At 41.8% G+C, this 27,982-nt stretch overlaps 1 protein-coding gene across 1 annotated transcript; it reads left to right on the top strand.

Moving 5' to 3' along the window:
* The first annotated feature begins 173 nt into the window (after positions 1 to 173).
* ARL1 (ARF like GTPase 1) lies at positions 174 to 14,580 on the top strand. The gene is made up of 6 exons (XM_073651471.1): positions 174 to 430; positions 2,321 to 2,458; positions 5,348 to 5,429; positions 7,290 to 7,401; positions 13,192 to 13,370; positions 14,138 to 14,580. Exons 1-6 carry the CDS (start codon positions 427 to 429, stop codon positions 14,166 to 14,168), a joined length of 546 nt encoding a protein of 181 aa, XP_073507572.1. The 5' UTR covers positions 174 to 426; the 3' UTR covers positions 14,169 to 14,580.
* The last annotated feature ends 13,402 nt before the right edge of the window (positions 14,581 to 27,982 follow it).

Below are 27,982 nucleotides of genomic sequence, written 5' to 3'. Positions count from 1 at the left end.
GAAAACTGTGTATGTCACTTCTTACACGTCAATAAACAGAAGAGTGAAGGTGAACGCTTCCTACCCACAGCAGCCTCCGGAGTGACAGGCTCTACCTGTCCAGCAACTAACTGACCCTAATCACAGCAGAGCACTGCGCATGCGCTGGACTGGGTAGCGCAGATTCGCCAGCATTGCGGAGCTCGTACTACAGTGTACCGGACGTGTTTCTGCACTCCTCTTCCGTCCTCAGTAAACGTGCTACCTCCGCCATTTGTTTTCTACATTTAGATGTCAATTTTTTTCTGCCCAAGAATTTTGTCTCGAATGTGCCGTGTGTAATCGTCAGTGTTGTGTGTGACGTGGACCTGCGGGCTGCGCTTCCGGGAGTGATCGTGAGAGCAGAGCAGCGTCCGCAGTGTGTGCCCGGCCGCTTCTCCGTACACCATGGGTGAGTGCCCTCCTAAACATGGAGGCAGAGGTGTGAGCAGCGGCTCTGCAGGGCTGTGCGGCCACCAGGATGGTGGGAGCTAGGTTAACCCTTAAAGAAGCCACTTAAAGGGCCACTGTGACCTGTTAGCACTGCCCCAGTGATTTGTTCACTATCTCACAATCAGATAACAGTGGTTACCAAGTCATAGAGCAGATCCACCCTGATACTGCAGAGCCACACGATCTGATTGTATAGAGTAAATGCAATGGTTATCTGCCTATGATTGGACCGATCTGGCCCTGGCTGTGGCTGCACTGGCACACTTGCATTGTTTATAGACTCGCCGTGTGGCTGCCGGCTTCAGCTACTACGCAATGAGCCCTTGTTAGGCCACGTTCACACTTTGAGTATTTGGTCAGTATTTTACCTCAGTATTTATAAGCCAAAACCAGGAGAGGAACAATCAGAGGAGACGTATAATAGAAACCCGTCACCACTTCAGTATTTATCACCCACTCCTGGTTTTGGCTTACACATACTGAGGTAAAATACTGACTTCAACGTGTGATCGTGGCCTTAGGCTTAGTGTAAAGATTGTGGAAAAAACCTGAGCAGTCCACAGCTCTGCCTGTTACAAGCACAGAAATTACTGATGCAGCATCATGTTACATGTCGTTGGCCCAGACACGTCACCAGATAGGTATTATTACCTGTAGGATTTCCATTTCAAGAGCTTCTTCTATGGCAGCCGTGCTGTGGAAATGCTAATGATGTAATGGAAAGTGGAGCAGGTTCTCAGCACCTCAGACTCGTCTTACCCACTGAGCACTACATGGAACCACCTTCAGACTGCATTGCTGAAATGCTACTTTACTGCAGGCAGGGTATATGGACCAACATGTGGCCTCATAGACACTTAGAAGGTTGTAAGGTCAGGACACCCACGTTCAGTCTGGTTATTGGGGTCCATATACTGAATCCAGCCTAAGGCTGTGTGCACACAATGGCCGTACTACAGACACCGCACACCTGAGCTCTGCACATTTACAAAGAAACAGCCGTTATGATCAGTATTGCAGGTGAAAAAGCTGTTTCCCTGCAAAAGTAAGTGACTGTGTTAGAGCAGTTATAGGTCCACAGCGTCACGGGCTGTTGTGATTTTGCTTGGTGGCCACAGTACAATCTTTGTGTGTGAACTCTGTCAAAGACTTATTTATGCATAGAGGTAACTATGTTCTACAAGCCAGAGTGGAGTGGCACTAAATATTAGCAGCTCCCGGCCTCCGCTGCAGCAGAGGCACAGGGGGACCGACCGCTACTTCAGGTTTCAGGATCTAGATGACCGCAAGCATTGATGGCTTTATTAAAAAGACAAATTTTGGTCACAACTATAGATGAACTTACTCCTGGAATTAAGAAGCCTCTGGTTTTATGTCAGTAGATATAATGGCTTGTGGAGCTGTCCTGAGCCTCCTGCTTATCAGCACCCCATCATTTACCCTGTGTGTCACTTTCTTGGTTATGTCTCTGTTCACACTTTCATACTCAATAAATAGGCACAAGTGCCAAACATGTCCATGGGGTTCTTTTGGTGTATGCTAGGGATACCTTTTTTTTCCCCACCATATAAGAAAGAATACGTAGTGTGCTGAATTTTCCCATACAGAGGGACACAGTAAATATAGTGAGTGGGAGTGAAAAACACTATGCCCTATATCGGAGGCTTCTGTGGGAGATTTACATCAAAGAATACACTGATAGAAGCATAAAACAAGATGTTTCCACATAGCTTTAACAGCCAGACAAAGGCTCCTAATTGAGATTACATAAGACATGGCTTGTTCATATATTAAGCTTTCTTGATAATACATGCTCTCCTAATGACTGTACCTCTCTTTCTTCTTTTAGGGGGTTTCTTTTCCAGCATCTTCTCCAGCTTGTTTGGAACCAGAGAGATGAGGATTTTGATTCTGGGTTTAGATGGAGCGGGAAAGACTACAATACTTTACCGATTACAAGTAGGAGAAGTTGTCACCACTATTCCCAGTATGTACCACAAATATCTCCATCAGTATTCATAGTTCTTTATTATATATATATACACACACACAACACAGGCTGAGCACGGCCCGCAGTGCACGGACTGACTACGGGTCTCCTGAGCATGACAGCCTCACAGAGTAATATATGAAACTGTCACACTCAGGTCAGGGGTCCCGCGGCCAGTCCATGCATTGTAGTCCGTGCTCGGACCATGTTACACAGACGTCTGCATGAGCCCTAACCATGCTTGTGTGTGGAATTGCAGCTCAGCTCCATTCACTACCGCGGGATTGAAGTTTTGTAAAAAACACGACCTGAAAAAATCATACACGTTTGGTATCGCCTCATCAATAGTGATTGGTACTAACAACATCCCACTCAGGCCACCCCACCCTAAAAAGAATACATAAAAAGATTCATTGTAAAAAGAGATTTTCTGCTACTGAAAATAGTAAAATTTATAAAAAAAATTATAAATTTGGTATCTCCGTAAGTGAATTGAGATTATACAGCATGGTGCACATTGTAAAATATATGAATAAAAGACAGTTTCAGTTTTATTGATTTTTTTTTTAATTCGTCCTTTAAAAGGTGATCAAAGATTGTATAGATCAAAGATTTTTTGTATAAAAATATGGCGACCAGTTTGTGAGTTTGTGTAAAAGATGTGAAACAAACATAAACAAAAACTATAAAGTTAATATCATCCTAATTTCATTGACTCTTAGAATAAAGATTACATGTCAATTATCCCAAATGGTGTTTAAAAAAATGTTCATTCCAACTTTCAAAAAGGGATAAAAAAAAATCTCAAAAAATCGTGTATACCACACAATGGTGCCATCATAAAAAAGCCCTCGTACAGCTTTCTTGACTGGAAATTACGTATGGCTCTCAGATTGTGGCTACACAAAAAGAAATAGTTATTTTCAGCCAGTGTATTGAATGTACAAAAGTAGTAAAACATAAAATGATGGTATCTTAAAAGGGTTGTCCCCTACTTGGAACACCCCTTCTCAATCCCTATGTCCCCCCCCAGTAATGTAATAACCGCTATACTCATGTGATAATATTATGTGACACAATCCCTGTGGCCAATCAGTGCTGGCTCCACTCTCACCTCCTTCGGACGAATCAGACATTTGGAAGGTGTGAGAGCTGTGCTGCTTTCATACCTCATTAGTGTGTCAATTACGAGAGAGTTGGTGTCTACACTGCTAGAACAACGCAGGCACCAGAGGTGAGTATAGGTGGTATTATTTTACTGGGGGGAAACATGGGGGATTGAGAATGGGTTGTCTGAGTAGTGGACAACCCCTTTAAATAAATAAATAATGGTATGGTATTGCCATAATCATACTGACCCACAGAATGAAGATAATACTTATTTTTTGCTGCAGGGTGGAGTGGATTTAATTTAAAATGTAAAAAAGTGAATGGCAGAATTGCTGTTTTTTTTTTTTACAATAGCTGAATAATAGTTTATATGTAACTAGAAATGGTGCGACTGATGAATACACCTCATCCTGCAAAATGTCAGCACTCATACAGTTACAGTGAAAGAAAAATATAAATGGTGCAGCTCTTTGAATGTTCCAAAAAAAAAGGGTCCTTCATAAATGCCCAAAATATGTCAGTCTTGAATTGTAAAAGCAGCCATGTTTTTCTAATCCTGGACAACTTTATTGCATCTGCGTGTAATATCTTTGTGCCAGACACTACAGGACATCTTCAGAGGTTTTGCAGAGTCCATGTCCTGTGGGATCAGAGCTGTTTCGGAGGCTGGTTTGGTGGAATGGTACATAGACACTGGCTATTTAGTGACTGCTCTGAGCTGTCTCGGATTTTGGAAAGGTTTTTGTGTAGGATGTTGTATGCTGCAGTCATACTGACCTAGTGATGCATTACATAAGCACAGTGGTGCATTCTGCTCTCATGCCATTTTTATGGAGTTTAAGGCTGCGTGCCCACGAAGCATTTTCCAAGCGTTTATGCTGCGGAATTTACGCAGCGTAAACGCTTGGTAATCCGCCCCCCATGGTCCCCAATGACAAGCCGCAATGTCAATGCCCATGCTGCGGATTTTTCCGCAGCATTTATGCTGCGCTCAAAAATCCGCAGCATGTCCATTAATTTTGCGGACACGCAGCGTAATCGCCGCCATTGACTTGCATTGGACCGCTTGACATCTGCATCACTACATGTGCACAAGCGGATATCACACCGCTCAATGTGCGGATGGTACATAGAAACTGTAAAAAAAGAATTTAAAATAAAAAATAAAGATTATACTCACCTTCCGATGTCCTCCCGGTGTTTTCTCTGCTGTGTCCGGTGTCTTGGGCGGCTCGTAGTGTTTTGAAGGTCCAGCCATGACGTCATTGAGTCATGTGACCTGACACATGACTCAATGACGTCACCGCAGGTCCTTCACACCACCGCGAGCCGCCCAAGACACCGGACACAGCGGAGAGAACACCGGGAGGACATCGGAAGGTGATTATAATCTTTATTTTTTACCATTCTTATTCTTTTTTTTTTTAACTAACTTGGTCACACTACTATGAATCCATGCCGGTTGCATGGATTTATATAGTGTGAACAAGTTGTCAAGCACTTTCCAAGTGATGCTAAAATCGCTTGGAAAGCGCTTGATGACCCACATGCAGAAATGCAAGTGAAGAACGCTTTACATCCGCTTGTCCCTGGCAGGAAAAATGCATGTAAAATCCGCATGTACAATCCGCATGAGTTTTTCCTGCCAGGGAGAAGCGGAAAAAATATCTAGCATTTCTGCATCATGGGCACATAGCCTAAGTGATATTTTATTTTTCCAACATGTAAATCTGAACCTGCTGATTACAACCAGTGTTGTTCTATTCTCTTCTCCAGCCATTGGTTTTAACGTTGAGACAGTAACCTACAAGAATCTGAAATTTCAAGTGTGGGACCTTGGAGGACAAACCAGTATCAGGTAATATTGATGTTATTTTGGGTCTATTTAGAAGGGGATTTTTAGATTTTCCTCTCTGTAACCTATACTGCAACTTATCACTCATCTGTCCTGATGGTTTGTTTTCGCTTAGCATATTAATCAATTGTCTATATAACTGTCTAATATACGGAACATTAGAGGGGATGTCCAGTACTTCTATATTGATGGCCTATCCTTACGATTGGTCATTAATATTAGATCAGTGGGGGTGCAACACCTGGAACACCCCCCGATCAGCAGCCGGATGTGATCAGTTGTGGAGCTAGCTCTGTCAGCTGTATAGTGGCTGTAATGGGGTACTGCAGGACAACTCTTATTCATTAAGGGCAGATGTGCAGTCCCTGACCTTGGCCACTGTACAGTTGATGGTGCGGTGTAAAAAAAAAAAAAAACTGTGAAAGAAGCCTTCAAGGGGTTTCCCCACAAACAAAGTACATTTTAATCAATAGATCTTGAAAAATAAGTTCCACAATTTGATTTGTTAATAAAAAATGTTCCTGTGCTGAGATAATCCTATAAATGTGCCCCTGCTGTGTACTGTGTAATGGCTGTGTCTGACCGTGCAGGAACATGGTCTGATCATACCACATCTCCTGGGCAGGGGAGGAAGAAAAAGAGAATATATAGACATTACAGCACGGGATCACAGCTGATTCTTTTTGTGAGGTAAAACATTTTCCTGCCTGTTTTTAGGTAATGTTTTACCTCACAGAAAGAATCAGCTGTGATCCTGTGCTTTGCTGTCAGTATACACTCTTTTTCTTCCTTCCCTGCCCAGGAGACGTGGTATGATCAGACCATGTTCCTGTACGGTCAGACACAGCCATTACACAGTACACAGCAGGGGCACATTTATAAGATTATTATGTAGTTTTGTCCTGAGTACACATGCATGAACTAGGGGCCTCACCGTGGGGTTCTTTGAGTGATCGGTCGGGGGTCTCACCGATCTGATTGTAATTAAGAGGACAAAATAATCCAAAAAAAAAAATCATATGGTGTAGTTACTCTTTAAAGGGAATCTGTCCACTCACCACAGATGAGTGATAACATGATTAGTGGGACGACTAGTGTGGGGGATACAACGCCCCCTTGATTAGTTGCCCACTAATTAGCGTATCACAGGCCAGGTTATAAAATAATTTTATGGTAATTTACAAAGCAATAAGCCACATAAAGGGGCTTGATTGAAAGTATATTAAGGGTTGAATTAAAGACATGGAGGAGGTATAAGGGGGCATAGGGAAGCTGACAGGTTCCCTTAAGGCTATGTTAACACATCATGTTTTTTTCAGCAGTTTTTATGCAAATTTTCAGCTGTGTTTTGCAGTAGCCACATCGTGGTTTGTTTTTTTTGTTCAGGATTTTGTGCTTTGCATGTTTTTTTGCAAAATAGAGCATGTCACTTCTTTCAGCGTTTTTTCACCCATTGGAAGTAATGGGCGGTGAAAAAAACGCACCAAAAACACAGGTGTCAAGTTTTCAGCATTTTTTTGTGCCTAAACCAGAATGAGATTTTTTTTTCCACTGACCTTTATGTACATGCATAACAGAGACAAAAAGACAGTGAAAAAACGCACCAAAAAAAAAAGCAAGAAAACAGCAACAAAACTCCTGAACAACCTCCTGGCAAGAGATCAGGTTTTGCTGCAGAAAAAAAAACCATGATGTGTGAACATAGCCTAAAGCTTAAAGTAAAATGTAATTGCACCACTGAATCTTTCCTCTGTGTGTAGGTTAAATGAGCTGAAAAATAACGATGTAAGCATCTTCTGTTTTCTTACAGTTTCAGAAGCTCTAGTGTTAAGGTGTCATGTGTCTTTTTTTGTGTTATTCCAGGCCATATTGGCGCTGCTACTATTCCAACACAGATGCTGTCATCTATGTGGTAGACAGCTGTGACAGAGACAGGATTGGGATTTCCAAATCTGAACTGGTTGCGATGTTAGAGGTAACAATATATATTTGAAGTAACATTGTAGAATGTTGGCTCTATTGTCGGCAAATGTGTTCTTTATTACCACCATTAGTCTTTAAAGTTTTCATTGGGTAAAGTGCGTGCTTATGATAGATCTGTTATCCTGTGCTTGTATTTAGTGCATAAGGGCAGGGCTGCGACATGGAGCAGGCTCCCACCTAGGGCGGCCACCTCACACCAGATCAGGTGCACCATGTTGTAAACAAAAAAAAAAAGGGGGGACACAACGCTGCTCCTTGCTCCTCTTTTACTCCGGGGCAGGCACAGTACAGCTCCTGACTAGTGATGAGCGAGTAAGTTTTGTTAACCCTTTCGCTGAGTATGCTCAGCCGAGCACCGAGTATTTATAGCGTGCTTGGGCTTTAAGTTCTCGTCGCTCCGTGAACATGATTTGCGACTGTTTGACAGATTTAATACATGTGAGGAATGCCTGTTTTTCCAGCATTCCTCACATGTATTAAATCTGTCAAACAGTTGCAAATCATGTTCACGGAGTGACGAGAACTTAAAGCCCGAGCACGCTATAAATACTCGGTGCTCGGCTGAGCATACTCGGCGAAAGGGTTAACAAAACTTACTCGCTCATCACTACTCCTGACCTAACACACTGCCTGAACTTCATACTGCCCCCACTGTATCCTCTTGTGGCTCCCTAGCTTGTCACACTGCACCAGCACACACTGCCTCAGCCATCTCAGGTGGGCCTGCCCCCTACAGCACAGCAAGAAGAGATAAAACATTAGAAAGCAATGGAGAAGAGGTGATGAGCAGAAGACGGTGAGGAAATAGCACCTGGAGACCACATGAGACTGAGATGAGGAGAAATTGGAGAGAGAGTGATGAGGGATTATAGGATGACACTGTTTTTTCCAGTACCGGAAATATCAATACGTGTGAAAGACCCCTAACACTGAGACTTCGGCATGATTCACTATTTCATTTACAACTGTTTTTTTGTCAAGTTCTTAGTGTTATACACATGTGGTCAAAATTATTGGTACCCCTTATTTAATGAACATCAGTGTCAGATCGCATCATCCATCGTTGTTTGATCCAAAGTGGACTTCATGGGAGACGACCAAGGAGAACACAATTGTTGAAAAAAAAAATCATAAAAAAGCCAGACTGGAATTTGCCAAACTACACGTTGACAAGCCACAAAGCTTCTGGGGGAATGTCCTATGGACAGATGAGACAAAAATGGATGGTTTTGGCAAGGCACATCAGCTCTATGTTGACAAACGGAAAAATGAAGCATATCAAGAAAAGAACACTGTCCCTACTGTGAAACATGGAGGAGGCTCTGTTATGTTCTGGGGCTGCTTTGCTGCATCTGGCACAGGGCGTCTTGAATCTGTGCAGGGTACAATGAAATCTCAAGACTATCAAGGGATTCTTGAGAGACATGTGCTGCCCAGTGTCAGAAAGCTTGGTCTCAGTCGCAGGTCATGGGTCTTGCAACAGGATAATGACCCAAAACGCACAGCTAAAAACACCCAAGAATGGCTAAGAGGAAAACATTGGACTATTCTGAAGTGGCCTTCTATGAGCCCTGACCTAAATCCTATTGAGCATCTTTGGAAAGAGCTGAAACATGCCGTCTGGAAAAGGCAACCTTCAAACACGAGACAACTGGAGCAGTTTGTTCATGAGGAGTGGGCCAAAATACCTGTCGAGAGGTGCAGAAGTCTCATTGACAGTTACAGGAATCTTTTGATTGCAGTGATTGCCTCAGAAGGTTGTTCAACAAAATATTAAGTTAAGAAGAACCATCATTTCTGTCCAGGCCTATTTCATGAGTCTATTTTTTTTTTAAATTCTGTGGAAGCAGGGTTGAAAAGCAATGTCTGACTTTCATTTGTTAAGTTTCATAGATTTTTAATTTATTATTACTTCTGTCAGATTCAAGTTATTTCTGTGACCATTGTGGGTTTTTCTTTTATTAAACGAGGGGTACCAACAATTTTGACCACGTGTGTAAGTATTTTTTAAGTCAATTTTATGTGTTCGCCTGACTTTTTTAAAATTTTATTTAAGTTCGCCACTGTAGGCACGGTTTAGGGTTTTCGAATGTTTTCATCTGATGTATCTTTTTTTTTTTTTTTTTTTTAAATTTGCAAAATGTGTTTCAATTCTACTCCAGAATTTTATGTATGCAGAGTTTTGTGTTTTTTTACGCAGTTTTTCCAACACTTCAAGAAACATTACTTTTTGCATTACAAAGTTGTAAAAATGGTTAAGGCTATGTGCCCACGATGCAGAAATTAAGCAGAAAATTTCCACTTCATTTCTGCATCTCCTTGCCCGGAAAACCACGTGCCGAATTTGACACGCGTTTTTCGCGCGTTTTGCACATGCGGAATTGCCTTGCGTTTTCTAATGCATTGTAGATGGCAATTCCGCATGCGTAAACGCACAAATAATGTATATGCTGCGGATTTTTCTGCACATCAAAAACGCTGTGGAGACCACGGGGGAAGGATTACCAAGCGTTTCCCAAGCTTTTCCGCTGCAAAAATTCCGCAGCATAAACGCTTAAAAAAACGCATCGTGGGCACGGACCCTTAAGAGAGAAAAAAAAACAACACATTTTTTTACTTTGTGCAAAATTAATGACCTTCATGTGCCATTTTAATGAATTTGGCGCATAAACATCAGCAAATACCACAAGACAAAAACAAAGAAGTGACTTAAAAAAAACAAAACGCAAATCATAAATCGGGCCCTTAGGGTGAAGCTCTATAATCCTATTTCTGGTCCCAAACCCATGAGAGCCGGTGTGAAAACCTCTGCATATTGTGCCTTTGCTGCACATTGGCACAGTTTTTAAATGCAGCAATTTTATAATTTTTCTCCCTTGTTTTTAAAGATACATTTTTTTTTCCCCATCAACATGGCCATATGAGGGATTGTTTTTTGTGGGACAACTAGTAGCTTTCAGCTTTGTCATTTTGCCATATAATGTACTGTTAAAAAGTGAAAAGCTCCAGGAGGGTTGGAAAGTAAGAGAATGTCAAATAATGTTGGCTCTTGGGTTTTGTTGTCACTAACTTTTCTAAGTGGTAAAAATAATTTGAAGACTCTGTTTTATTATTCCACAGGTCAGTATGTTACGTTAGTTATTGTGATGACAATTTTTATATAGATTTTCTTCTTTTCTTTTTTTTTGTTTAATTATATAAAGCAAAAATTGACACTTGCAAAAAAAAAGGATTGAATCAGTCACAATATTCTGAGAGCCATAACTTTTATTTTTTTGGCAATAGGGTTGTATGAGGCCTTGCTTTTTGCAAGATATGCTGTAGCTTTTATTGGTATGATTTTAGGGCCCATAAGGCTGGGTGCCCACGTAGCGTTTTTCAAGCGTTTATGGTGCGGAATTTCCGCAGCATAAACGCTTGTTAAACGCTAGGTAATCCGCACCCCATGGTCCCCAAGGGGATTCCGCATGTTCTATGCACATGCTGCGGATTTTTCCGCAGCGTTTATGCTGCGTACAAAAATCCGCAACATGTCATTTAATTTTGCGGAAGTGCAGCGGAACTCCCGCCATTGACTTGCATTGAGACGCATAGAAACCGCAACTGTACATTTTTACAAGCGGCTTCTATGCGTCTCTATGTGCGGATGGTACCCAGTTCTGGAGGAGAGGAGACTCTCATCCAGACCTGGGTACCATTCTACCTGTAAAAAAAGAATAAAATAACAAAGTTTATACTCACCTTTCCGAAGGCTTCTCTCTGAATGCCGGCATCGCTTGAGGACCTGCGGTGACGTCACAGTCATGTGACCGCAGGCCCTTCACCGCTCTGTCTCGTGATATGCCGGCATCCAGGAAGCAGAGAGGAACGAGCGCTGCAGCCACGCCGGGCATCGGGGGTGAGTATAGCTTTATTTGTTTTCATTTTTACGGTTCACACTATATAAATCCATGCTGTTTGCATGGATTTATACAGTGTGACCTAGTTGTCAAGCACTTTCCAAGTGATGCTAAAATCGCCTGGAAAGCGCTGGTCAATCTGCATGCGGAAACGCATGTGAATCCGCATGTAATCCGCATGTATTCTGCAGGAAAAACGCATGTACAATCCGCATGCGTTTTTTCTGCCAGGGAGATGCAGAAATTTTCTGCTTCATTTCTGCATCGTGGGCACATAGCGTCAGACTTTCTGATTATCTTTTTATTTGGGGGAGCAAATTCTGCAATTTTGATATTCTTTTTTTTGTTTGTTCCTGTTTTTATTATGGGATAAATATTTTATTAGTTATTAGCTAATCATGTATGAAGTGATGCCAAATGTTCACTTTTTTATATATATATTTTTTTAGATTTCATTTCCATTTATTTATTTTTTGAGACATTTTCTTTAAATATTTATATATTTTTTTACATTTTAAATTAGCCCTCTTAAGGGGACGTGAACCTGCGTTGCTTGTTCGACTATACAAATACACCACAATACTGTAGTATAGCAGTGTATTGTAAAATCTGGCTTCATAGGTGTACTAACATGGCAGCCAATGAAGGCCCCGATTGCCATGACAGCCTAGGAGTACCTTACTGTCACATTGTGTGGGGGCAGATGAGCATCAGAAATAAAAACTAACCCATCCCCGCCCTTTCCTAACCTCTTAAATGCCACAATTACCTGAGGCAAATAAGGCCATGTTCACACATTCAGTATTTGGTCAGTATTTTTGCTCAGTATTTATAAGCCAAAACCAGAAGTGGAACAGAGGAAAAGTATAATAGAAACACATCAACACATCTGTATTTATCACCCACTCCTGGTTTTGGCTTACACATAGTGAGGTAAAATACTGACCGAATACTGAACATGTGAACGTGGCCTAAGAGGGTTGAAGTCTTGTGATTGGAACCTTAGCTAGCGTAATTGCAGCAGCTACTCTTGGGTGCCATCTGTGTAACACAGTCAGCACCCATTTCAAATGGTAAGTGTGTACATCCACTATAAATATATGGCTTATTTCGTCAAGGGGTTAATACCCAGATTTTTTTTTTGCTAGTAGAGCATATATACTTATAAAAAACACATGCTCATTGTCAATCGCTTAAGACCAGGTTAGCTTGAGTTTAGGGTAGAGAGTAAATGCTATGGGTGTCTGAGCCGAGGGTGTATTCACTTGTCGCAGTCATAACATTTTTTGCTGCGTTTCTCATGTGTATATATATATATATTAAAATAATCAGTTGTTAGTTTGGCCATTTTCTTTAAAAATGTTAAATGGGGTTATCCAGGACTAAGTTATTTTGGCTCATAGTAAAAAAAAAAAAAAAAAAAAAAGAATTAACAGGCAGGTGATTCAGCTTCTCCATGTCAACAGAGCAGCTCTTCTGGGCTGCTCTGTCAATGGGACGTGACTGTCGACATCATGCTGATTGACAGCCAGCTCCCCGCAGTTATGCAGCAGGGAGTCGGCTGTCAAAAGGCATGACATAGGCAGAGATGCCCTGTCATCAAAGCAGAAGAGAATCCGCTGCTCTTTCGACATGATGTCCGCAGAAGCCGTGGTCAGAGACCCATCTGTGCCGGCAGAGATCTGCGCTGGGCAGAAAACACAGGTAGTTAGCAACTACCTGCCTGTTATTTTTTTTTTACTATGGGCCTAACAACTAATATAGTCCTGGATAACCCCTTAATGTGCAAAATCTGAAGCTACACTTCATACTGGAAGACTAAATATCTACTTATTGCACATACGTAAAAAGCAAATCCCTTTACAATTTCATTTTTCTTTTAGGAAGAGGAGCTGAAAAAGGCCATTCTAGTGGTTTTTGCAAATAAACAAGACATGGAACAGGCAATGACCCCCACAGAGGTAGCAAATTCATTAGGTTTACCCGCTTTGAAGGATCGCAAATGGCAAATTTTCAAGACATCAGCTACCAAAGGCACTGGCCTCGATGAAGCTATGGAATGGTAAGCGAGTCAACGTATTAATTTTACCAGGGCTGTGGAGTCGGTAAGCCAAACCTCCTACTCCAACTCCTCAATTTCCACCACTCCGACTCCCTCATACATGGCTCATGTTTAAGTGATAAATTTACTGTAGCACAGATTCATCTCAGCTAAAAGTCTAGACCCTTAGATCAGGAATAGGACAGACATAGGACATCTCAGAACTTTCCCAAATTCTTATAAAAAAATATTTCCCACAAACTGCATTGAACTACTGTACCCAATTTATTATATATTTTAGGAGTTGGAGTTGGTCCATTTTATACCGACTCCACCAAAATGGGCTCCGACTCCACGACTCCGACTCCACAGCCCTCCATTTTACAGTGCAAAAGTTCTGGCACCAGTGTGTGAATTTCTGCACTGAAGCTATGACAGGGAGCAGTGAACGGTGAAGATGTCACACTTGGGTGGCGTGGTTACAGGCAGGACTAATCTGGGGAATAGACTAGTCCTGGCTAATTAGGAAATCGTGAGCTGTGTAAAGGTGTTGTTTGCCGGTCAGATCAACAGTCTTGAAACACAACACACTGTACTGCAGTCATATGGCTCTGAAACATACTGGTGACATTTTGGGGTCCTTAGGGGATCTAACAGATTTCCTTTAACCCCAATATTAAGGAAGGATATATAATAAATATGTTAATTGCTATATTTTAGCTATAGATGTCTATAACCTAGGTGACTTGATACTTTATTTCTGAGACTTTGCTTTCCTTGTGTTGCAGGTTAGTGGAGTCTCTGAAGAGCAGGCAGTAATGTTCCTCTGCCCAGCACATTCCTTCCTATTCATTGTCCCACTGTAAGAACGGCTCTGGATGTACATATACACCATCACCGCCTAACTACGCTCCACCAGTGATTGACAAGGGAGTCTGACATCTGCACCACCCTCCAATAGCACTGTATCATACTCCACTACTACTTGCGCCTGTTCTGTAGTCTAGTTTCACTTTATTTATGACTGTTTTGTAAGGGTAATTACAATTTGGGGAAATGCAGAATTCGGTTTTGAGAACACATATCTTTTTCTCTTATGTAAGATTTTTTTTTTTTAGATGTAATAACCTGATTGATTTTTATGATGGCCATCTTGAAGAATGGCCTTCAGCTGTGTAAAGAATCTACTCTGAAATCCATCTGTATAAAATAAACATTTATTATATAGGAAGCTTTATGTCTGTGACACCTTCATTTATCACTTTCCATTGTCTTTGCTTTAACATTACTTGGATAGACTTAGCTCTCATCTGTTTAAATGAAAGCTAATTATTATGTCAAGAGTATTGATAAAAAAAATATCTTCAGGTTTGCATGCTTTTAAGAAATAGTTTTCTTGTATGGGAACTTAGCGTTATGATGCATTCATATTGGCGGCTATGATTTAAAGTGTTTTTCCCCTACCACTAGGAGTATTCCTACCAATCTTGCGTATGAAGGCTCTGCAGTTTAATGGTTCTTTCACAGTTTATCCCTGCGCGGTCTCAGTTCCATTTAGCTACTGTTCTGGGGAAAAAAAGAGTGCAAACGCCACATTGCTAAACTAGAATTGCAGTCCCTTTATCTGAGAACATTCTGTCAAGCTGATTCCCCACATAGATCAGAAATGCCATAACATTTAATAAAGGGAAACCACCTTTAATCATGCAACCCCTGTTGATATTCCTGGAACGCCCTTCTTATTGTTGTTCTTAACTGGCTAATATACTCTTCATCTGGAGGACCAAAAGACTTCAATAGTCACCGTGAAACGCTTTATTTGGAAATACTCACGAGAGGCCTTAGTTGGTAGATTGACATTAATCTTGTTCAAGATCAGCAAATTACTAGGGAAATAGTTTTCTAAGAAGATGTAAAAACATGCACTTTATAGAAAAATGTACAGGTTTTTTCATTGTCTTATGTATATAAAACCCACCCGAGCCTGACAACTTTCCTTTACTAACATTTGCGAAAGAAATGGAATAGGTCATTCTAAATTCAAGCTTACTCCTGTTCTAGGATGTTACTTTTGTAATAAGTGATCCAATGAAATGTCTTCCCTACTAAATATTCCATCAACTGTGATTCTGTATTATTGAAAATTGGAAGTATTTAGGATCTACACATTAAAGTTAGAATAGGGTCATCAAGTACTGAGACTCAGTGGATAAAAGTTTCCATCGTTCTGCTGACTCAATAACTGCACAGGCCATAATTCCTTTTGCATTAACTTCAGCACAAAAGCTGCACTAGGAGCTTCATTGCATGGGTTTCCATGGCCGATCAGCTGTATGCAAGCCTTACATCACCAAGCATCGGATGGAGTGGTATAAAGCACGCTACCCCTGGACTCTGAAGCAGTGGAGACGTGACAAATTACGCTTCTCTATCTTACAGTCTGATGGACGAGTCTGGGTTTGGCAAATGCCAGAATGTTACGTGCCTGACTTCATTGTTGCAACTGTTGCTTTTTAGGGATTAGCTTAGACTCCTCAGTTCAAGTTAAGGTAAATCTTAAAGAAGTTGTCCACTATTTTCACATTGATGCCCTATCAATATCATCAATGTATGATCGGCTGGGGTCCCGCACGCGGCACCCCCGCCGATCAGCTGCTGTCAGTGCCAGCCGGAAGTCCTTACCTGCGGTGCCTGGACGTCAAGTTGTAGTGGCTGCCACTTGTAACTACACTTCCTCCTCCTATTTAATTGAATGGGAGTTGGATGTGCAGTTACAAGCGGCGGCCACTGCAACTTGACGGCCAGGCACCGCAGGTAAGGACTTCCGGCTGGCACCGATAACAGCTGTTCTGCGGGGGTGCCGCATGCAGGACCCCGGTCGATCATACATTGATGCCATATCCTTCGGATAGGGCATCGATGTCAAAGTAGTGGACAACCCCTTTAATGCTTCAGCATGCCAAGACATTTTAGACAATTGTACGCTTCCAACTTTATGGAAGGCATTTTTCTGTTCCAGGATGACTGTGCCCCAATGCACAATGCAAAGACATAAAGGCATGATTTGGTGTGGAAGAACTTGACTGCCTGCAGAGCACCAATCTGAACTGCACCAATCCTTTGGGATGAACTAGAACAGAGAGAAGTTATGGCTCACAATCTTCTAACATTAGTGTCTGAACTCATAAATGCTCTCCAGGATCAATTGGCAAAAATTTCCACAGACCCAGTCCAAAATCCTGTAGAAAGCTTTCCCAGAAGAGTGGAAGAAGTTTCAGCTGCAAAATGGAAGCAACTCAATAGTCGTAAGTAGTGTTGAGCATTCCGATACTGTAATATCGGGTATCGGCCGATATTCGCGGTATCGGAGTTCCGATACTGAGTTCCGATATTTTTACAATATCGGATACCGGAATCGGAAGTTCCCATAATGCCTGCTCTCTGCAGTGTCTCTAAAGGATGACAAGCTGGATGGCAGCGCTCAGCTGCGATCCAGCCTGACACCAGAATGCCATCCCAGCATGGGAGAATTCTCCTGATTGTTTAAAAGCCGGCGGGCGGTAAAAAGCCGCCGGCTTTTAAACAATCACACAGCCCCATACTGCTTCCCCGCAGCCTCCCACCCCGATCCTCTGCTCCCCTCGCCACCTCCCATCCCGATCGTAAGTTAGGACCGGGCGGGGAGCGCAGCACCAAGGAGCGGGGAGCGAAGGACCCGGGCGGGGAAGCCGGCAGTGAAAAGACTTCACCGCGGGCTTTCCCGTTCTGTCCTGCGCTCTCCCGCCGGTTATTTCAAATGAACAGCTGAGGTATCAGGTGATGCTGATCAGCTGTTCATTTGAAGTCGCCGCGGTGCCCTCAGAGGGTTCATGTGAGTTCATGCTTGACTGCATTGCATGAACTCACATGAACTTTACCACGGCCGCACAGGTCAGTCTCACCTCGCAGACCATCAGACCCGTCATGATTGGTGTGTGCGTGCAGGCAGACATAGGCCGATGTGACACTACTACTCCCATCGACCTATGTCTGTCCCCCGTCCACTTGTGCCAGCAGGATCAGCTCGATGGGAGCAGTAGTTCCCATCAGCCTGATCCTGCTATTTAAATTGCCCTACTGTGTCCCCAATAAATTTTAAATTCATTTCGTTGGTGGCCAGTGGTTACCTAAAATAAATTAGTTTATACATTACCTGTCCCACCTAAAAGAAAGTAAAAAATAAAAAATACACCTATACTCACCTAGACACCTAATTCCCCAAAGCCATCGATCTCCTGTAATAAAATATAAAATAATAAACCACAACCTTATCCTTACCCCTCCGTAGTAGTCCACGAGTGTCCCACGATGATCTCCAGTTTAGAGCAGCCACATAGAATGTGACCGCTCTGAACCGCTGCCGCCGCTAGAATGACGGGGCCGTAAAGCAGCCCCGTCATTGCATAAGCGGGTTCGCCGGAGTTCAGGCAGCGCTGCTCCGGTCAGCTCCTTTACGGCCCTGCTGTACCGTGAGAAATTCCCATGGTACAGCAGTGCCGTAAAGGAGGTCTCCGGAGCTGTGCTGACTGAATGCACTCCGGTGACCTCAGTCAGTGGCTTCCGCTGCCGGGAGCGGACGTGTTCCCGGCAGTGTGAGCTTACAGCAGCCATGCACAGCTGTCACCATCTCCAGATGTGACAGCTGTGCATGGGAGATCAGCGCAGGAACGTGGACAGGTAACTATTTTTTTTTAGTAAACTAAGAAATAAAATGGTGTGTTTTATTTCAAATAAATTATTTTTTTCTGGGTGTAGTGTGTGTTTTTTCTTTTTAACACTTTGTAGGTTAGTAATGGGGGTGTCTTATAGACGCCCATCATTACTAACCTGGGCTTCATGGCAGCTGGCGCTGACATGAACCCCAACCCTATTACCCCCTGCCACCGCACCAGGGCAGCGTGGAAGAGCGAGGCTAAGTGCCAGAATTGGCGCATCCTATGGATGCGCCATTTCTGGGGCAGTTGACAGCTGGTGTTTCTAGCCTGGGAGGGGGCCAATATTCATGGCACCCTTCCTGGGCTATTAATATCAGCCCCCAGCTGTCTGCCTAGCCTTTGCTAGCTATTAAAATAGGGGGGACCCCACGTCATTTTTTTGGAGGGGTCTCCCATTTTAATAGCTAGTAAAGGCTAGGTATTCAGCTGGGGGCCGATATTAGTAGCCTGGGAAGCTCCGTGGGTATTACCCCCTTCCCAGGCTTCAAACATCTGCCCCAGCTGTCTGCTTAACCTCCGCTAGAGACTAAAATTACGGGGAACCCCACGCCAATTTTTTTTTTAATAAATCCTTTATTTTAACACTGAATGACAAGTACAGTAAGCAACACTATCACTGTACTTATTATATATGTGACTGACATGTTTCTATCTATCTAATCTATGTGTGAAGCTCTATTCTTTCTGTTCTAAATTGTCGGGTACCGGTGTATGCCGCTGCTGAATTGCCGGCTTGTCATGTTTCACTGTGAGCACTGTTCCCATCGATTTGGGCAACCACCTCCCCCAATACATTCTACATTATTGTTAGTTGTTTTCCTTCATGTAGAATTAACCTACAAGGAAAGAAAGGGTTTATTTTCATTCCGATATTTGTGTCCCATTGACTTGCATTGGTTTCCGGTATCGGAATCGGCGATATCCGATACTTTTTGGGTATCGGCCCGATCCAATCCGATCCAATATTTCCTGATATCGGAAGGTATCGCTCAACACTAGTCGTAAGGGCTTTTGTAGGTGTAATGTGTAGTTGTCATAATACTTTTTTTTTCATATAGTGAATGTTTAGTGTTAATCGGCAATCACTATCATCCTCAGGCAGCACACAATGGGTTAATTCCTGTCTCCGCTAAGACAGAAGAGAGAGCCATCAGCTTTGGTATTGTTTATTCTAAGCGGAACAAGCTGGAACACCCAGGAATGTCATGTCAATTCCCTTTCATATGGTTATTTTTATCACTGGCATCCCAGAGTTTCCAGTTCAGCCAGTTTGAGAGCATTGTTCATCAAGTTACAAGTGCTTTTTACCTATCAGCAGCTACATGCATTCTCTACAGTTCTTCCTGTGAGATGAGTGGCGCCAATACTGGGTCAGAGGTTTCTGGGATGTATCTTAGTTTAGCATCGTGTTTTAACCCCTTTACCCCCGAAGGTGGTTTGCACGTTAATGACCAGGCCAATTTTTACAATTCTGACCACTGTCACTTTATGAGGTAATTACTCTGGAACGCTTCAACGGATCCCCCTGATACTGAGATTGTTTTTTTCGTGACATATTGTACTTCATGATAGTGGTAAAATTTCTTCGATATGACTTGCGTTTATTTGTGAAAAAAGCGGAGATTTGGCGAAAATTTTCAACATTTCACAATTTTCATGCCCTTAAATCAGAGAGATATGTCACACAAAATAGTTAACCCTAGAACGCATACCTGGGGCCTCGCAGGCCCGCCCTGTTAATTGTTTTCTATTTTCTGCAAGATTACTTTAGTCAGAATTTTGAAACTCTAGGTATTCCTCAGGTATATAGTTGTTTGTCATTTTTGTTTGAGTTATTCCATGTTATTTGCACACGGGCCTAAAAGGCCCCAGGTATGTGAAAAAGTAGATTTTTATGGTCATGCGTTCTAGGGTTAATAAATAACATTTACCACATGTCTACTTTACATCAGCACACGTTTTGCAACAATTTTTTTTTTTTGTTAGGGAGCTATAAGGGTTAAAAGTTGACCAGCGATTTCTCATTTTACCAACAAAATTTACAAAACCATTTTTTTAGGGACCACATCACATTTGAAGTGACTTTGAGGGGCCTTTATGACAGAAAATACCCCAAAGTGACACCATTCTAAAAACTGCACCCCTCAAGGTGCTCAAAACCACATTCAAGAAGTTTATTAACCCTTCAGGTGCTTCACAGGAATTTTTGGAATGTGGAAGAAAACAATGAACATTTAACTTTTTTCTCAAAAATGTTACTTTAGACCTAAATTTTATTTTCGCAAGGGTAACAGGAAAAAATGTACCCCAAAATTTGTTGTGCAATTTCTCCTGAGCACGCAGATACCCCATGTGGGGGAAAACTATTGTTTGGGCACATGGCAGGTTTTGGGAGGGAAGGAGCGCCATTAGACTATTTGAATGTAAAATTTGCTTGAATAATTAGCGGACGCCATGTTGCATTTCGGAAGCCCCTGATGTGCCTAAACAGTGGAAACCCCCCACAAGTGACACCATTTTGGAAACCAGACCCCTCAGGGAACTTATTTAGATGTGTGGTGAACACCCTGAACCCCTAGGTGCTTCACAGAAGTTTATAACTTTGAGCCGTAAAAATAAAATTTTCACATTTTTCCCACAAAAATGTTTTTCAGTCTCCAATTTGACATTGTCATAAGGGTAACATGAGAAATTGCACCATGCAATTTGTTCTGCAATTTCTCCTGAGCAAGCCGATACCCCATATGTGGGGGAAAACCACTGTTTGGGCGCACGGCAGGATTCGGAAGGGAAGGAGCGCCATTTGACTTTTTCAATGTAAAATTTGCTTGAATAATTAGCGGACGCCATGTCGCGTTTGGGGAGACCCTGATGTGCCTAAACAATGGAAACCCCCCACCAGTGACACCATTTTGGAAACTGGACCCCTCAGGAAACTTATCTAGATGTGTAGTGAGCGCCTTGAACCCCAAGGTGCTGCACATAAGTTTATAACGTAGAGCCATGAAAATAAAAAAAAAATCAAACTTTTTCTACAAAAATGATGTTTTAGCCCCAAATTTTTTATTTTCACACGGGCAACAGGAGAAAATGGATCATAAAAACTGTTGTGCAATTTCTCCTGAGTACACAGATACCCCATATGTGGGGAAAACCACTGTTTGGGCGCACGGCAGGGTTCAGAAGGGAAAAGCACTGTGTGACTTTTTGAACGGAAAATTGGCTGGAATCGAGACCGGGCAACATGTCGTGTTTGGAGAGCCCATGATACGCCTAAACAGTGGAAACCCCCCACAAGTGACCCCATTTTGGAAACTACACCCCTCAAGGATTTTATCAAAGGGTATAGTGAACATTTTGAATCCAGGTACGACACAGAATTTGATAACATTAGGTCATCATATTGAATAAGTTGTCATTAGACTTGAGTGCAAGTGCTCGTTACTTGAGTTTGCATTGGGTATGCACCAAGTATCGCGGGTGCTCGAGTGAGATGCTTGAGTCCCCGCCCTGCATGTTTCTCCGTTGTTAGATACTTGGTGCATACCTGAGCACCCGATGCAAACAAGTAGCGAGCACTTGCGCTCAACACTAGTTGCCATATTATCATTTTTTTTCCTTTACTTTTAAAAAAAAATCCCAACCCCAACACAACCCTAACCGTAATACTAACCCTAACACGACCGTAATCCTAGAGTTTATTTTTTACGCCGTTCCTCGTGCGGTATAAGGGATTAGATGACTTTATTCTTCAGGTCGGTATGATTACAGCGATACCAGATTCATATTGGGTTTTTATGTTTGGCAGCTGTCACACTAAAAGACGCTTTTTTTTTTTTGCAAAGACTAGTTTTTGCAATCATTTTCCATATTTCGGCCGACAGTCATGTAAGGGCTAGCTTTTTGCGGGGCAAGTTGATGTTTTTATTGGTACCATTTTCGGGCATGTGACATTTTTTGATCGCTTTCTTCTCCGATTTTTTTTTATGCCGTTCTGCGTGTGGTAAAATTGATAAGGCAGCTTTATTCTTCGGGTCAGTACGTTTACAACGATACTACATTTATACATTTTTTTTATGTTTTGCCGCTTTTACATAAAACTATTACAGAAAAATTTTTTTTTTTAAAATTGCTTTATTCTGAGAGCTATAACTTTGATTTTTCGGCTGATGGAGCTGTATGGCAGCTTGTTTTTTGCGAGACAAGATGGCGTTTTCAGCGGTACCATTTTTATTCACATTCATCTTTTTGATCACGTTTTATTCCATTTTTTGTTTGGCGGTATGATGATAAAGCATCAATTTTTTTATTTTTTTTTACCATGTTTACTAAAGGGGATAACTAGTGGGACAGTTTTATAGGTCAGGTCGTTCCAGACGTGGCGATATAAAATATGTGTACTTTTATTTTGCTTTTTATAAAATTTATTTATGGGTACAGTATATATATTTTTTGGGATTATATATATATTCACTTTCTGACACTTTCTTTTACACTTTGTCCCACTATGGGACTTTAATTTTTTGCAATGTGATCACTTGTATAGCATAGGGATGCAGCAGCATCCTTGTGCTATGCAGGCTGTCAGCTCTGCACCAGCACAAGTTAGATAGATCGTGCACTGCGCACGATCTATCTAACTTCCTGATGCTTGGTGACCCGACATCGGGTCACCATGGCAATGATCGGTACCCCGAATACAAGGTAAGAGGGGAGCTCTTAGTTCTGCAAACTGGTCCATGATTCCTGGTATGCGGTAAATAGGTCCAGCACCATAGTAAGAGAAAAATGCCCATATCATGATGCTTCATTGTCTTCAGAGTGTACTGTGGCTTGAATGCAGAGTTTGGGAGTCGTCTGATGAACTGACTGCGGCCCTTGGACACAAAAAAACAATTTTACTTTTATCAGTCCACAAAATGTTTCTCCATTTCTTTAGGCCAGCTGATGTGTTCTTTGACAAATTGTATGCACTTCAACACCTGCCTTTCTTTTTTCTTTTTAACAGTGGGACTTTGCGGGGATTTCTTGCTAGGAGATTAGCTTCACACAGGTGTCTACTAGCTGTCACAGTACTCACAGGTAACTTGAGACAATCTTTGATCATCCTGGAGCTGGTCATTGGCCGAGCCTTTGCCATTTTGGCTATTCTTCGATCCATTCGAAAGGTAGTCATCCGTTTTCTTCCACGTCTCTCTGGTTTTGTTTTCCATTTTAAAGTATTGGAGATCATTTTAGCTGAACAGCCTATCATTGTCTGCACTTCTTTAAAAAGTTGATTGGAGAGGGCAAAACTTATAATCAAAGTACGCTGTTCTTCTGAACAATGTCTTGAACAATCCATATTTCTCAGGCTTCAAGGAAAAATGCATGTATAACACGTGCTGGCTTCACCCTTAAATAAGGGCCACCTGATTCTTCACAGAATGATTGACCTCATTAATTGAACTCCACTTTGCTATTCGTTTGAACACACCCCCTTTCAATTAATTATTCAAATACACAGACTCAAAACCATGCAGATCATGAATGCTGAGTCTGTTGGTTTTCTTAGAATCTACTTCACCAACTGGTAAATTGTTTGACATGCGGAAATATAATTTATACCAAAAACAGTGATTAATCTCGTTAGTTATATTGGACTGCTATTATTTTGAACACTACTGTACAAAAAGGAAATGTGTCATCTTTAACTTTAGGCCTTTTAGAGATCATTTCATCTTCAACGGTTCACAATAACAGAAATTTTGATCAGGGGTGCCCAAACTTTTACATGGCACTGTACACAAGACATTTCTTACAAGGGTAGAAGCCATCATTTATACTCGTATTCTTATCTGCTTTATCACTATGATTTTTTACTACTATGGGTGTAATACAGTTTTATATTTTTAGCCTTTCTGCACACAAAACTGGGATATTTTGGAATAAGATTCCCCATGATTTTATCCTCCCATAAAAGTGACCAATGTTTAATAATTTTTTTGAACAACTTTTGATCCTTTGTGTATTGTGTAATCAATGGAATATTAATACCCACTCAATTAGAACTATTGTCTTTTAGTGTCCATATGTTTATTTTTTTTATTGCTATTTTCAGTTTTTTTGATCTTGTAACAATAGTTCTCTCTTTTATCCACTTAGTTTTTTTATTTCCTTCTCAATCTTTTTGTTAAAATTTCCTTAACATATAGCCTGCTTCCCTGTTAAAATCCTCTATTCTAGTGCAGTTCCATTTAAGTCTCATTAATTGACCCCTAGGAACATTTTTAAGCCATATTGGTAAATGACAGCTACTTGTGAGAATGTAGCTTTTGGGGTCAGTGGGTTTATTGTAGGTTTTTGTTATTTTTTTTTCCTTTGTTGTAAATTGTGATATCTATAAAATTCACTGTTTGATTACTATGAATTTCTGTAAATTTCAAATAAAATTCATTTTTATTGAGACTATTTAAAAATCTTTTCAATGATTCAATACTTCCCGACCAAATAAAAAAGATGTAATCTAAAACAGCTTCCACAGGACCAAATGCGCACCAGTTCACCACCCACGTAGATGTTGTGCTCCTCCCATTAACCCACATATAGGTTTGCAAAACGAATCTAGATCCCATAGCGGTCTCCCACTTCTGTAGGTAAAACTCATCCTCATATTTAAAATAAATACGTGTAAGTACAAAATTAATAGCTTTTTCCATAAAATGTAATTGTTCCTTTTCTATTTGCTGATTATTAGAATTGTTTTACTTAAGATATTTCACTGCCTGACAACCCTTGTGGTTCTCAAGAACCATACACAGTGTGAAAATGTCCAAAGTGCACATAATATAATGAGATTTCCACTCAACTTTTTTAGGGTTTGTAATATATGCTTCGTTGGTTTCACTGTGGTTCTTTCAACACCGCTTGCTTCTTTCCCTCTATCCTGTTAAGTATAGAGAGTAGGCAGCTTCGGGAAGCCGCCCAAACAATGGATGACACTTTTAACCCTTTCACGACATCCACCGTACAAGTATGGCACATCTCGGAAGCTGGTGTATGGAGCAGGCTCCCGCAGGGAGCCCTCCCCTTACCCGGCAGGTGATAGCTGTGTATTACAGCCAGGACTTGCGACCTTTAACATGCGCCAACGAGCACGCTTCATTTTCTCCACCCCATTGACTCGTCCGTGATGTGATCATGGGTTGTCATGACAGCTGGTGTTCAGCTGATGCCCCCTGTGCCTGTCATTATGGAGCTCCTTTGAAACCCCGAATATGGCCGGGCTTCAAAGGAGACTGTGATTTCTGCTATATGCAACAATGCTGTTGCATCACTGTATATAGCACAAGGGATCAGGCGATGGCATCTTCAAGTCCCCCTAGCGGGACTAACAACAGTAAAAAAAAAAAAAAGTTTTGGAAAAAATAAAGCTAAAAGTTCAAATCAACCCACTTTCCCCAATTGAAAATAAAGATTTAAAAAAAAAAAAAAAAAAAAGTGATATCACCACTTTCAGAAAAGTCCGATCTATCAAAATCTAAAAACAATTAACCTGATTGGTAAACACCGTAAATAGAAAAAAAAAATCAAGAATGACAAAATTACATTTTTTTGGTCGCCGTAATTTCACAAAAAAGGCTGTAACAAGCGATTAAAAAGTCACATCTATCCCAAAATGGTACTAATAAAAATGTTGTCTTGCCCCGCAAAAAATAAGCCATCACCCTGCTCCATCGGCTGAAAAATAAAAATGTTACAGGTCGCGGTAAATGGTGACACAACCCAAACATTTTTTTTTTCCACCACTAAAATAATAAAACTGGACATGTTTGGTATCACTGTAATCATATTAATGAGGAAAATCATATTGCATGGTCATTTTTACCACAAAATGTATTCTGCAGGCACAGGATCCAGCCGGGAACTGCATGTCACAGGGCCCTGTGACGTGCAGGGGAGGGGGGGGGGGATGGAAATTAAGTTAATAGGCGGAGATTCCTTCGCGTCCCCTGGATGGGAAGCTTGTCAAAACTAATTTAATAAAAAGCTATTACAAAGAAAGCAAACCTCTAATATGGGACATATAGGTAAGTATAGATTCACATTTCTATCACCTGTATGCCCATATTAGAGGTCTGATAGGTCCCAGGGGGTGACAGATTCCCTTTAACATTGCTGTGCATTATGATCATTTTATGTAGAACTTTTGCTGCGCTTTTTCAGGCGGATTCTGGGTGGAATCCACATGAAAAAAAATGCTGTGTGCACAAACCCTTTTATTCTCATTCATTTTGCTACTATTGTAAGAGAAAACTTTTTTTAAATGCACAAAAAGTGCACAGACAAAATGCTGATAAAACGCTACTTGTGAACACGCCCTAAGGCCTGATTCAGATATCCATATGTAAAAACACGGACTGTTCTTCAGTGTAATCAGTGTTTGATCAGTGTCAGTTTTTACCATCGGAGTTTCATCAGTGACTTTAACATGTGAACAAATAAAGAAATAATCCACAAAGTTTGTCCTATACATTGTAATGTTAAAGTTCCACTCCAGCGTTTTTTTTTTGTTTTTTTTTTACAATTTAGTGCTGGAGTGGTGCCACTAATCTAAATTCCCTGTCCCCAGGAATATTACCCACCACTGTTTTCAGCTGTTCCGAGTGCCACTCTGATCACGCACCGCTATCTTGTGACCGCAGCTCCTGACTGATCGGAAGTCAGAAGTTATGTCACAACTCACAAGCTCTCAGTGTAAGTCCCATAAGGGTTGCCGTGACGTGGCTTTTAACAAATTTTGATCAAAAGACGTAGTTACTTACCGGTAACGGGATTTCTCAGAGCCCATGACGGCACCACGGAGAGAGGGGATCCGCCCTTCAAGGACAGGAAACCTACAGATAAAAGGGTAGTACCTCTCTCCCGCATCAGTTGTTTACAGAGCATGAGAGGACCACCAGGTTAGTAACACGAAATTTTACAATTTAAAAACTCGTCAGAGTCACCACGTGGCTACAACAGGTAACTAATAAGTGTGCGCACCCACACGTGAAGGGAAGGAATGTACGGGTGCCGTCATGGGCTCTGAGAAATCCCGTTACCGGTAAGTAACTACGTCTCTCCTTCCCCCATGACGGCACCACGGAGAGAATTACAGAGAAGTGACTCATTAGGGGGGAACCACAGCTTCCAGAACCCTTCTCCCGAAAGTAAGGTCCGAAGAAGAGGTTAAGTCTAGCCGGTAGTGATTAAAGAAGGTAGAGGGGGAAGACAAGGTTGCCGCTCTACATATCTGCTCTATCGTAGCACCGGCCTTCTCCGCCCAGGAGGCTGCCACCGCTCTTGTTAAGTGGGCCTTCAGTTTCTCCGGGGAAGCTTCTCCACGTGAGGAGTACGATAGTGTGATGACCTCCCTTATCCATCTGGCCAGCGTGCCCTTAGAGGCTTTTTTCCCCTTACGAAGGCCCTGAAAGCAAACAAAGAGAACTATCCTGCCTACACTCTTGTGTCACCTCTAGATATTGGATTAGGCACCTTCTAACGTCTAGTGTATGCAAGACCTTCTCTTTCGTGTTCCTACGGTTAGGGCAGAAAGAAGGAAGGGTGATTTCCTGGGACCTGTGAAATCTTGACGCCACTTTTGGTACATAGGCAGGGTCGGTTCTCAGAGTAACCCTATCCTCTGAGATTTGTGTGAAGGGGGGACCTGCCGATAGGGCCTGAATATCACTAACCCTACGTGCGGATGTGAGAGCTACCAAGAGTGCTGTTTTTAGGGACAGAATTTTTAGGGATGCTTCCGACAGGGGTTCAAAAGGGGCCTCCGTTAAAGCTGAAAGGACCAAGTTTAAATCCCAGGGTGTAGTATTTCGGGATGGGATGGGTCGGGTCGGGATC

This window comes from Phyllobates terribilis, unplaced genomic scaffold (genome assembly GCF_046119375.1).
Source record: "Phyllobates terribilis strain yellow unplaced genomic scaffold, ASM4611937v1 Scaffold_11__3_contigs__length_659146591, whole genome shotgun sequence".
Lineage (NCBI taxonomy): Eukaryota > Metazoa > Chordata > Amphibia > Anura > Dendrobatidae > Phyllobates > Phyllobates terribilis.
Note: the sequence above shows the minus strand (reverse complement) of the source record. Positions and strands in the feature narration are given on the sequence as shown.